Raw genomic sequence first — 13883 nt, 5'->3', positions numbered from 1 at the left:
TCTTTAGGCTGTGTTTGGTAGCTAAGAAAAGAAAAGAAAAGAAAAAAGAATCTAAAAAAGAGAATAAAAGAAAATAACATAAAGGAAATGAAATGCCAAAAAAAAAAAAATTATATCTGTTTGGCTATCAATAAAAGGAAATAAAAGATTTTTTACCTTTATGTTTTCTTGTGCCCATAGGCAAAACATTTTTTTTTTTGGTAAGAAGAAAATTTCATCATTTCCAAGATGAATTTTTTATTTCAAAAAATAATATTTTCTTGGTTCAAGACATACCAAAAACAGAATGAGAATTTCTCAAATCAAGAAAATTGTATAATTTTTTGTACTTTTTTCTTTTCTTTTCGTTTCTTCTCTTGGTTACAAACACAGCCTTAATGCATCACCAAGTTTATAGTGCCTGTAAATAAAACTTGTTATATTTTTTGCCTTTGCAATTGTAGCTTTATAAGCTTTCAAATTGCCAATATCCATCAACATGAGGTCCAAACAATAAGCTGCCTAGGGAATCCAATACATTTTTTTTTTTCCTTTTTTGCATAAACATTCTACCCTAGCTGCAACATAATTGGATGCATTCTCTGTTACAACTTGTACCCAAGGATTAAAGTATCGGTATCAGTCGCCGTATCGGTTGCCCAAAATTAAGATATGTATTGGAGAGTATCGTATCGTATCGGAGATACGCTAAAATATGCTAAAGATACACACATAAATGGATAGGAAACGTTTTTTAAAACACTTTTGCATAAAGAATTTGTTAAAAAAAACTATTGATAACATGTATTATGCATAAACACTAAATTGAGGGTATCACACTAAGAATTCAAGGTTTGTAGTTGTCCTATAAATGTAAAATCCTTATTCGCAACCTTGATTTCTACTTTAGTTAGAGAGAAATATGGCTGGCAGCAACTTTGGAACAAAAACCCCTCAAAAAATCGTGTTTTTCTGAAAAAATTACCCATCTTGGCCATTATATGACCGTAGCGCACTGTATCGGTACATACCGATACTCACCGATACGTACTGATCGATACATACCGATACGTACAAATCGATACCGATACTCACCGATACGTACAGTTCTACCACATTATCCTCCACAATTTCTTTAATGTTGCTATCAAGCAATTGAAATAACATGTATGCATGTTGACTCTCACTAGATGCATCTACAAAGCTCATAAAATAAGTCCCAACGGAAAATTGTTAAGGAAATTAATTGTCTTCCTCTTTTGTCAGTCCACCCATCAGACATGAGAGTGCACCCATATTTTTTCCAATAATCTTCATATTTCTTTTTTATTCCTTCAATTCCATTTTTTGCATCCTCTAACAGAAGCACTCTCAGCTCATGATAAGATGGGGGCTTATATCTTGACCTAAACTGCTTAATGACTTCGACAATCTCCTCGAAGCTCCTTAACTTGACTGTATTGAATGGGATGCCAGCTTCGTAGAACCAATTTGCAACATAGGAATTAGTTATCTTTCTGTCGGCATTTGATCTTAAGATGCTCTCCATTATTTCCTGAATAGGACCTTTAAACCACCTCTCAGCAACTATCTCCTCAAGAGTCCTAATATAAGAAACCAATGGACCCCTTATTGGTGCAGTACTTCCAGTACTAACAGATTTGTTCTTTTTGGCAGTTGTCCCAGAACATGGCACAAGGTTGCTTTTTGAAGAAGGTTGGGACTTTATAGTTGGGGGCCTTCCTAATTCAGTAGACTGCATCTACCCTCCACTTTCTGTCTCTACAGGAAACTCTCTCTGGTGGTGATCAACATTAACAGTATCATCATCATCAAACACATCTGGCTTCTTCTTCTGGCATCATACTATTAAAAGGTAGTCGTGAGAAGAGGAGGAGTCCTGCAGATTGTGCAGGCTCCTCCCTTGGTGTTGTCCTAATCTGACTAGGAGAGTCCTAGTTCAGCTAGGACTGATGTTATGTTAGGAGTTAGCTTTCCTAGTCTAACTAGGAAAGTCCTAGTTCAGCTAAGTTAGTCAATTTCCTACTATGTTTTGGTGTTCTAGTTCTACTAGGACTGTTGTCTTACTTGTAATAGGAGTATAGGACTTGTAACAAGCTGATTGAATTGCTATACAATGAATAGAGGAGGGCAGCCCCAAATCAACTAATTGGGAGTTTGGGACTCCCTTGCAGAAATCGCAAGACTCTCTCTCTCTCTCTCTCTCTCTCTCTCTCTTTCTCTCTCTCTCTCTCTCTCTCTCTCTATCTATCTATCTATCTATATATATATATATATATCTACATGGTATCAGAGCTTTGATCCTCAAGAAAAAACCGATCAAAGCTCTCCCTTCCCCATCAATAACAACCCCCTTTCTCCATCTCAGGTTGTTATTGGTGCCTCCCTAGGCTCCACGATTTTCTAGACGGGATAATTTCATCCACTATTTTGCTGGATTTTTGGATGAAGGATTCATTAGCTGTAATCAGTCATATGGTGTGAAGATTAGCTCAAAGTTATTGTTAGTGGTTGCTGATTTGGATTTTTAGCTTGAAGATTGAAGTATTCAAGAGGTGGAAAAATCGATCAAAGCTGTCAGGGTTTTGGCACTTTGCCAAAATCGATTTTGGTCATATATGTCTATTCAAAGGTCTGTTGAAAATCCCTTTGGAAGTTTTCTTCCCCACCATCCCAGCAGCATTCAATCCATTATTTAGCTCCTTCTGAGCCCTAGAGCCCCAACCGCAGGTAACCCTAGATTGGCCTAAAATAGGGTTTTTCGATTTGGGCTAATTCTTCCTGAATTGTTGATTTTCTTTGTTAATTTTTTTATTCTCTTTTATACCTTGCTTCAATGGCTACCGCTGAGCTAAAGAGTGTTGTTTCTGAGGTTGCCACTAAGCCAAAGAATGCTGTTTCTGAGGTGATATCATCATCCTCTCATAGAATTACAGCGAAGAAGCTTGCAGGAGTTTCCAATTTCCAACAATAGAAATAAATTGTGCAGTTGGTTTTGACTGGTCGTGATCAACAGGATCACCTTAGAAAGGTGAAGTCTGCTACTGAGCCTACGTGGGATACTATTGATGCATGTATTTTGGGTCAGCTATTGAGCTCGATGGATAACTCTATCGTTGATATTGTTACTCACATCGATACTGTGAAGGAAATATCGGATTATCTAACATTCTGTATTCTGGACAGAACAACCTTTCCCATATTTATGAGATATCTCAGGACTCTTATAGGGTTGATAAAAAGGGTCGATCTCTGACTCAATATTTTTTTGATTTCAAAAGGATATATAAGGAGTTGAACTCTCTACTTCCAATTAGTTGTGATGTTACAAAGATGCAGAACCAACAGGAAAGCTCGCAGTTATGGATTTCTTGGGTGGACTTGGACAAGAGAATGATGTTGTCCGGTCTCAGATTCCTGGAGGTGATAAAGTGGTCTCTCTTGCAGATATCTTTTCTCGAGTCTTACGAGTGGCTCGAGAGAACTCTCATGATCCTACACCTACACCATCAGAGAGCTCTGCTTTTGTGCCTCAGAATTATAGTCGAGGCGGGGTTCATAATACTGGCATTGGAAGTAATAAGGGGCAACCTTCTGGTACTTTCAATAATTTAGATGGTTCAGAGGCAGCACAAACATCACCATTATAGTAAGCTAGGACATATTCAACCCTTTAGTTGGAAACTACAGTAGGCCAATTCAGCAGCAGTAACTGAGTCTTCTCAGCCCTCTCAACCTAGACAATCTGAAGGAAAAATGGTCAAGAATGACAGACAAATAATTTGAACGGTACACTCAATTTCATATTGCGTCTCCTCAACCTTCCCCTGCGAATTTTGTCCAAACAGGTTATGCTACTGCATGTTTTAGTTTATCTTCTCGACCCTAGATAATTGATTCAGGCGTGTCAGATCTTATGTCTGGTGTGTCAGGAGTCTACTACTACTGTCACATTGGCTAATGGATCTATTGTTAAAATCAAAAGCACTGGAAATATTCGTCTTACCACTTCTTTGTTATTAAATTCTGTCTTTCTATTACCGAATCTTCCTTTTAACCTCTTATCTATGAGTAAGTTTACTCAAGCTTACAACTGTTATGTAACCTTATTTTGTGAATCATTTGTTTTTCAGGAGCTAACAACGAAGAAGATGATTGGTAGAGGTCCTAGAGTTCGGGGGCATTATATGTTTGAGGACAAATTTACTTCCATTGCATGTTCAAGTATTCTCATCCCCCATTAGATCCATTGTCAACTAGGACATCCATCTTTGCCAAGCTTACAGAAGCTTGATCCTCGTTTCCGTTCTATTTCCAGTTTAGATTGTGAGTCGTGTCAATTTAGGAAGCTTTACCATGTAAACTATCCACCTAGAGTCAATAAACGATCGTCGCACTCTTTCTCTTTGGTTCATTTGGATGTATGGGGTCTTTGTCCCATTACTTCCAAATTAGGTTTTCGATATTTTGTTACTTTTATTGATGACCATTCCATAGTTACCTGGATTTATTTAATGAAGCATCATTTTTCTATTTTTTATGCCTTAGTTGTTGAAATACAAAATCAGTTTAATATAACTATTAAGGTATTACGAAGTGATAATGCCAAGGAATACTTTTTTTATCCTTTCTCTCAGTATATGGCTGATTGTGGTATGATACATCAATCTTCCTACTCAAACACACCCCCAACAAAACGGTATTGCTGAGAAAAAAAAAGGCATCTAATAGAGATTGCTCGATCTCTTTTATTTGAGATGAAGGTGTCCAAACTGTTCTGGTAGATGTAGTATTAGCTGCTTGTTATCTTATTAATCAAATGCCTTCATCATTATTACAGGGTGTTATTCCTCATTCTTTGTTATTTCCTTCTAATCCCTTGTTTATTCTTCCTCCTCGTATTTTTGGTTGTGTTTGTTTTATTCGTGATCATCATCCAGGTTTGTCAAAGTTGGATCCACATACTCTCAAGTGTATCTTTTTGGGTTACTCACATACTCAAAAAGGTTATCTTTGTTATTGCCCTACTCTTCAGAAATATTTTGTTACTGCGGATGTCTCTTTCTTTAACTCTGTTGTTTATCCAGATGCATCCGTTGATTTGTCAACTCTGGATAATAATCTTCCTCTCTATGTTGTCCAACATTATTCTCCACAAGTTTCCGCAAAAGTAGTGGTAGCATCACCATTTCCACCAGTGGTATCGCTACCTTCCACAATTGTGCCTCCACCACCAATTGGTCAGATCATCTACACTCGTCGTCCTCATAAAGATGTTGCACCCTCTATCTCTACGATTCCTACCTTGCCATCTTTGCCTATGGTCCCTAATCCAGGTATTTTTCTTTCCAATATTGATATTCCCATTGCACATCGTAAGGGTGTTCGGAGTTGTACCCAACATTCCCTTTTGAATTTTGTTTCTTATACTAGCCTATCATCGTCTTTCCATACTTGTCTTTCCACTTTGTCTTGTCATCCTATTCGTAAGTCTGTTGCAGAGCCCTTGTCTAGTTCTGGCTGGAGGACAGCTATGGAAGAGAAGTTATTGGCTTTGGATGAGAATTCTACTTGGGATCTTGAACCATTACCTCAAGGTAAGTTTGTTATTGGTTATCGATGGGTTTAAGTTGTTAAAGTCAACCCCAATGGTTCTCTAGCTCGGTTGAAGGCTCGGTTAGTGGCTAAGGGCTGCGCACAAGTGTATATGGTTGATTATCTAGATACCTTTTCTCCTGTGGCCAAGTTGGTTTTTGTTCATATTTTGACATCTCTGGCTACATATTCTTATTGGCCGTTACATCAGCTCGATGTGAAGAATGATTTCCTTCATGGTGATTACATTAAGAGGTTTATATGGAGCAGCCACCAGCGTTTGTTGCTCAAGGGGAGTCTGGTATGGTGTATAAACTGAAGAAGTCTTTGTATGGTTTGAAGCAGTCTCCTCGGGCATGGTTTGGAAAGTTCATTGATGTGGTTTGTGCGTTTGGTCTGTGCAGGTGTGATAGTGATCATTCGGTGTTCTATCAGAAGTCTGTTGCAGGAAGAATATTTCTTATTGTTTATGTTCATGATATTTTCATCACTAGAGACGATATTGAATGACTCCAAAGTCTGAAAAGACATCTACAGTAGAAGTTTCAGACCAAGGATCTTGGACAATTGAGGTATTTTTTGGGTATTGAGGTTGCTCAGTCAAGAAAAGGTATTTCCCTCTATCAGAGGAAATATGTTTTGTATTTGCTGACAGAGACTAGAATGTTGGGGTCCAAGCCTTTGGATTCTCTTATGGATCCAAATGTAAAGCTTACAGTTGAAAGAGGTGACTTGTTAGATGATCCTGAGAAGTATCGAAGATTCGTGGGAAAACTCAATTATTTGACAGTGATTAGGCTTAATATTGCCTTTCCTATCAATTTTGTGAGTCAGTTTCTTTCGTCTCCACAAATGTCTCAATGGGATGCTGTTATTTGTATTCTACAATATCTCAAAAGGCTCCTGGTAATGGTTTGCTTTACTCTAATAATGGGCATGGTCGTATTAAGTGATTCTGTGATGCTGATTAGGCTCGACCTCCTGTGGATAGGCAATCCACTACTAAATAATGTACGTTTGTTGGTGGTAAGCTTGTCTTGTAAGAGCAAGAAGCAAGCTATTGTGGCTAGGTATAGCACAAAGTCTGAGTACCGTGTCATGGCTCATGTCACCTGTGAGTTGATGTGGGTGACGCAGTAAGAACTCGGGTTTGATTGCACTTTGTCTATGCAGTTTTGGTGTGATAACCAAGCTATGATCCATATTGAGTTTAATCCAGTGTTCCATGAGAGGACAAAATATACAGAGGTTGACTGTCACTTTGTTCGAGAGAAGCCACAATAAGGAGCTATTTCTAGGAGTTATGTTCGCATAGGAGAACAACTTGTAGATGTTTTCACTAAGCCTTTGGGGAGTGATAGAGTGGACTATATTTGTAACAAGCTAGGCATGATTAACATCTATACTCCAACTTGAGGAGGAGTGTTAGAAGGTTGTCGTGAGAAGAGGGGAAGTCTTGTGGATTGTGCAGGCTCCTCCCTTGGCGCTGTCCTAGTCTAACTAGGAGAGTCCTAGTTCAGCTAAGACTGATGTTATGTTAAGAGTTAGCTTTCCTAGTCTAACTAGGAGAGTCCTAGTTCAACTAGGGAGTCCTAGTTCAACTAGGAATGATTAAGTTAGTCAGTTTCCTATTATGTTTTGGTGTTTCTAGTTCTACTAGGACTGCTGTCTTACTTGTACTAGGACTTGTAATAAGCTGATTGAATTGCTACATAATGAATAGAGGAGGGCAGCACCAAACCAACTGACTGGGACTCCCATGCAGAAATTGCAGCACTCTCTCTCTCTCTCTCTCTCTCTCTATTTACATGTACTATAGCTTCATGTGTCTCTCTACTAATCGCTACAATTGTTTTTTAGCACTTAATACATCTCTATACCCACCAACAAGGTGTTTCTTAAGCCTTTTGATCCCTCCTTCGACATCTTTCCCATAAAGTGCACATCGTACTAAGTTCTTATCTGAAGTATCTAGCCAATATCTATACTTCCACCTGGGGTCTTTTGATTTGCCTTCCTATTTGGATCTTTGCTTGGATCATATACCGATGCTCCAGTGCTAGTAGTAGGTCCTCCACTACCAATATCCATTATCTACTTGAATAAACTACATAAACACATACACATACCGATTATTTCAGATTGCAGATACTAACATGTTTGTAGAGAAAATGATCAAAAAATAAATACATACTTATGACTATACTTAAATGTAATATACTTGATAAACCCCAAGGTGGTAGCCGAGTTGGAAAGGGATCTTCGTCTCAGGAAGCGTGTGGTTCTGAGTTCAACTCTCTTACCTCCTTGGGGCCACTCATACGGGGGTGTTTAGTGCTCTTCACTTCACTGCTTTCAATGAAAGTTGAATAGTTCTCATTCAACCTCGGTATGGCCCGATTCATAAGGTTGTGGGGTCAGTATGGACCCGCAAGAATAGTCAGGTCGAAGGCCTGGATACCCATCGTTAGCAAAAAAAATACTTGAGATAAAAGTAATCTACAGTAATCAAAAACACCATTGTATAAGTAGATCAGAAATCTGATACAACACTACAGTAATAAGGGAAAAAAAATCGAAAAATAATCAAGCCATGAGCCTCTTCTGCGAAGCAGAGGGTAAGGCTGCGTACACTTGCCCCTCCCAGACCCTGCAGTAGCGAAAGCCTCGTGCACTAGGTTGCCCTTCTTTCATGAGAGTATATGCTTATGCTTATGCTTACTTGTATACAAAGCACATCTATGAGACTATGTCAAAGTATCACTTTCTCATCAGATGATCAAAATTTGAATGAAGCAAGTGGGGAAAACAGAGGAGATGGGTATGTTTGTGTTGGCTAACTTAGCTAAGAAATTATTAAGCCTTCCATCTTAACAGCATGAAACCTCTTGCAGAAATCAACAAGAAGACTGAGGAGTAGAGGAAGATGTGAGGCTGTGACTTGTGAGAGTGTGCGCAGCATCTGCTCTGAGAGTGTGAGCAACGTCTTCAGAAGCAGGAACAGAGAAGAAGAAAAAAGAAAGGAAAAAAAAACTACCGTAAGGAGTAAGGACTAAGGAGTGGAGGAGGAAGGGAATAAAATAAAGGAAGAAGAAGATGGGAACTGGGAAGAAGATGAAGAAAAAAAAAACCACGGAATGGGACTGCCGATCCTCAACCCCAGGAACAGAGAAGAAGAACAAGAACAAGAACAAGAATAGAAGAAAAAAACAAAGAAAAGAAAGAAAAAACACAATAAAATATACCTACCGTGGAGTAAGACTGTCAAAGGATGCTGCCGCATGCCAACCAGCGAGAGTGGAGCACCAGAGGAGGAAGATATCTTTAACTTCTACCACACCAACCTTTCCTACATATCTATGATGTGTGTGTCTTGATGAATAATACAATCTTCCGGGCTACTCGACCTATCTCCTTTTAGTAGATCACAAATATACTCATCTAATCTCTGCACAGTGTTCTCATCCCTTTCCAACTCTCTTCTATCAGCACCTTTGATACATCTTACATGGTTAAAATCTCTACTCTTCCTTTCTCTCATTTGAGCTACCATATAGATAGTTTTTCCCCTTCTTTGGTGTCTAGATTAATATAGAAATCCGAAAAAAGGTTAAAGGACATTCATATTTAGGACATTCATATTTACAATGATATCTTCCATTATGAATTCAGAAACATGGGACTAATATCCTCAACATCGGGATCTTGTGCATCAATAGGATTGCTAACAGTTTATCAGATAATATAGTGCAAACCAAGCTTCACAAGGACACCATGTCCGGTGGTTCAAGCCACAAATTTCTCCTGGAACTGTACTGTTCATTGAAGTTATTCTAATAAAAACCATTATATTATGAAAATAAAAATAATAACGGCACAAATAAACAAGCCAAGACAAGAGATGCAAAACTTACTGCAGTATTCATAGTTACACTTGAAATCGGGTGTGTCTAGGTAGTGCAAAGGCCCACTCCAGTGATAGTGGAAGCGAATCTCATCAGCCCAGGAGCAAACAGCAGCAAGGTCGCCATCCGCATACTCTGGGAGAAGAACTTTCACAGCAGCAGCAGCTTCTTTATTAATAAGTCCCTGAAGACTTGCAACAAGCTTCACATTAGGCTACTTAGCCAAATTCAAATCACATTGGAGAATTGTAAGGATGAGGATATTATGACAATTTAATGACTCAACTCACTTAAACCTATGACAATTGACACCTACTTGAATGTCAGCTACATGAGTTCTGTTCCACCATTCCAAATCCACTTAGAGACATAGCTCCCTTGCATTCATAACTGATGATCACTTTCCGCACCACTTAAACCATATAATTTTATTGGTCTTCTACTTGTGCTTTTAACACCTTCAAATTGCACAATATCACTCAGCAGCACATCCTCTTTACGTCACACATGATCAACCCATCTAAATTGACTTTCTTCAGATTGACAGATTGTCACCTAGTGGCTTACTTCTACGACTCATTGCATGCATTCGCTTTATAACTTTAAGCAATTTATCAGCTGAAATTTGTATCAGAAGGCCTTTCTATAATAACACATGTAGGCATGTCTAGTATAGTTTTCAGAACATTATTTCATCTTTTTCAAAAAAAAAAAAAAAATCAAACAGATTTTTGAACTGAACAAGCAAAAGAGGAGGGGAAAAGGCTATTCTCTCATTGCAATACCTTGCTAAGTTACGCAACTTCTCTAAAAAGATAACAAATTTTGACCACATTTTTTAGCATATATTGATACACATCAACATAAGAATACCCTTACTTTTGTTTTTTTCCCTTTCCAGGTTGTTAAGGTGTTTTGGACCCTTTGTTGTGTACAACCATGGCAGCTGGTTGTGCCTTGGTTATTAAGTCATACTAATGCAGGAGTAGATTACAAGTAACTAACTCCGCAGTTTATAACCCCAAACAATACAAATAGGAGCAAAAAACAAAGAAATAATACCATAAAATAAACCCCTAAGGATACAATACCCATATAGGAGCAAAACCAGCCCAAAACCCAACCTGATAGGAGAGAGAAAGAACTTCTATAGAGCTGGAGAGAGAAAGGTGCGGCCAAGTCTGTGGAAGTCCGATTGAGCTGCACTTTTGGGTGTAGATAGTCCCTAGGGAGGGTACAAAAACCCCCAAATATGAAGGGCTTCTGAAGCCTGGTTATGGAGTTATGCGCTTTCTTGATTTTCAGACCTAGGAGAGAGAATGTGAAGAATTCTGCAGGAACAGCAACTTGTCTTCTTCAGATAAACTTCAAGAGAGGATCGATTGATCTTCTTAGAGTATAGAACCAGTCCTCCAAAGGATCTGCAGATCAGATCTCAAACTTGGGCAGCAATGAGGGTCGATTGGCTTCAAGAACAAGAACTCTTTGGCTGGCTGTTTCTGATTTTGTATGCTTTAATAGGTCTGAACTTCTAATAACAATAAACAGAAAATAAAAATAGAAAAAGAAGAATCGATGGAGGATTGAGAAGGGTGAAAGAGAATAAATGAATAGGTATCTCACCCCTCAGGTTTTGGGTATCACACCCCTCAAGTTTTGGGTATCACACCCCTCAAAGGTTTAGGCATCTCACCTCTCAATAACAGAATTTTTAGCTAAAGAGTAATCACTCAATAATTCATTCATTCAAATCTGAAATTATAAGTACATAAGCTCCTCTATTTATAGAGGGCAGAATAGCAATCGAACTACTACTAAGAGCTAATTTCTCAATAGGACTAGACATTCCTACTACAATTAGAAATTCAAAATAGGACTAGGACTTGACTTTATGACTCCAACATAGAGTAGGACTAACTAACTAATAGTCCATATAGGACTTTACAACCGACCAATGGCCTAATGGGCCTTTATTGAATTAAATAGCAACTAACTAAACTAATGAATTAAATCCCGTTTTTCTACCTTCTACCCATATTTTAGCCCCATTAAAGTGGTTCATTTCAAAGAAAACCCATGGGATCAAAGGCCTAACGCATATATTACATAACTCACGGCTTATTTGCAATAAAATAAGCCCAAGTGACTTATCTACATCACATACGATGGGGCTTAGCTTGGATGATAGCTGGCTTTAGATTTAGGCTATATTTCTTTCCTTCTTTGTCTATATTTCTTTCCCTTTTATTATTTTCCTTTTCTCTTGTAATCATTTTGGGTTATAAATAATGATACAGGGAGACAGCTAGAGCACGATAACTGGGTAACAGTCTCGGTTTGCCTCTTCTTCTTCTTCTTCTTCTTCGTCTTCCTCTTCCTCTTCCTCTTAATCTTCTTTCTCTTCTTATTGTTTCTGATCGCCGGTTCTTAGCTCTTGATATTATTACATGGTATCAGAGCTCTAAAAAACAGGTTTCGATTATCTTCTCCTGCAGTTTTGGAAGTCCTTTCAAAAATAGTATCAATTCTAGTTGCAGCAACCCTCATGCTCCCAAACTACCTCTACAGCCCTAGTTAAGCATACAATGACGATAAACTGGGCCGCTTTTTTTTATTCTTTCTGGCTCATTGGATTCCAGCCTATATGCATTGAGTTGATGGAGTTTACTGCAACGGTACTCTGTTCTAGAAGATTTTCTTAAGATTGAAGGTTGCCAAATATTATTCTATCAAGCCATCTGATCCCTGTCAGAATTTTCTTTTTTTTTTCCCTCTTCTTTCTTGTTCATTGGATTCTTGTCTATAAGTATTGAGTTGATGGAGTTTACTGCAACAGTACTCTGTTCTGGACGATTTTCTTAAGACTGAAGGTTGCCAAATATTATTCAATCAAGCCATCTAATCCCTGTCAGATTTTGGGGACTGCTTCCCCTACCTGGGAGGACTACTCAATCTCTATTTTGGAGGTTCTTATCCACCTGATCTGCTGCTGTGAATTTTCTCCAACTTGCCGGGCGATTGTTTTTCCGCCCAGATTTGTTGCTATCAATTTCTGGAGATTGGTACTTTCTGCCCAGCCTTTTGGTCTCATATTTTAGTTAGAATATGTGAATGGAGAGGAACAATGAGACGAGAGATGAGGAAGAAGATGGAGAAGTAGAAGAGGGCGAAGAAGAGAGATCGATGGTTTGTTGGAATGGTGTGTTGTGAGTAAAGTCTCACTAACACCAATATATTCCTTACTAACATATTTACAAGATATTACACATACCTCCCTAAGAAGGGAAATTACACATACCTCCCTAAGGAGGAAAAGGAAAATAAAACATAATGTGAAAAATTACTAAACTACCCTTAGAGTAACATAACTAATATCTCTAACAATTTTGGGGTCCACTTAGACATCCATAGAGGCCTACTCGATGGAGGTTTGAGGTCCTTCTGACCTGTTGGTGACTGGTGGTGCAAAATCACCCTAATTCTTGGTCTTCAGCCCTCGATTTGAGTTACCTTAATTCTGTTTATTTTACTGGTGCATGTTGTTATTTCCTCCCAATATACCTGTTATAAGACTGGTATGACTATTATATCCCCTTTGATTGTGGGTTTTCTTTGTGCTGCTGCTTTTCTGGTTTGCACTTGACATATACTGATTGATCATAGTGGATCCTGTTTGCTGGTTGAATATTATCACTTGTGTCTGATATCAGTTCTTCATGAGAACTCCACTATTAAAATTTAGTTATGGAACAGTGTAGAACCCTCCATTGCTGCCAATGTAATGTTCCACAACTGAGCCAAAGGTGATTGGAAAGATTTACGAGAGAATAACATGAGAAAAATAATTCCCAAACTTATGATTTGCAGGAGAAGATGTTCAACTTCAAACAAGGAGACAAATCACTTAATGAGTACTTCAGTGTGTGCAAAGGCATTCTTGAAGAGTGCCAGATACATCAGCCTCTTAAGTCTTACCACTAATCCGGAGCAATTGAAGCAACAGCAAGCTGAGTTCCATGTCACAAAATTTATTGCAGGACTTCATCCTGAGTATTAGTCTGTTAAAGGTCAACTCCTTACTGGGAAGAAGGTGCACTCTCTCAACAAGGTCTTCTCTTGTCTTCATCGTTTTGTTACACCGTCAAGGGTTAACTCTTCTTCCTCTCCTACTTCACCACTAACTACTTTTGCAGCTCCTACTCCTGAACCACCTCTTCCTGTTCCTACAGCCTTGGATGATACATTTTATATGCTAGAAAAGTATTGAGTCATCCTTCGCTAGCATTCTATATTTGTAATCATTCTCCATATATAAATAAAGTGGTGGCCTCTATCATTCGATAAGCAAAAATCATTCTCTTGGCATCTCTCTTCTCAACTATC

The 13883-nt window shown here is 38.4% G+C and overlaps 1 protein-coding gene across 2 annotated transcripts in view; it reads right to left on the bottom strand.

The window, feature by feature from the left end:
• LOC122076850 (endonuclease 4-like) overlaps window positions 1-13883 on the bottom strand; it is a 67192-nt gene that overhangs the window by 37768 nt on the left and 15541 nt on the right. For both annotated transcript variants that reach the window (XM_042642442.1, XM_042642441.1), the window contains exon 3: window positions 9510-9684. In XM_042642442.1, the coding sequence (XP_042498376.1) occupies window positions 9510-9684 (175 nt within the window). The remainder of the gene's footprint in view (window positions 1-9509; window positions 9685-13883) is intronic.

Source organism: Macadamia integrifolia, chromosome 4, assembly GCF_013358625.1.
Source record: "Macadamia integrifolia cultivar HAES 741 chromosome 4, SCU_Mint_v3, whole genome shotgun sequence".
NCBI classification, from domain to species: Eukaryota; Viridiplantae; Streptophyta; class Magnoliopsida; order Proteales; family Proteaceae; genus Macadamia; species Macadamia integrifolia.
The sequence above is the reverse complement of the archived record's forward strand: the minus strand, read 5'-3'. Positions and strand labels throughout refer to the sequence as shown.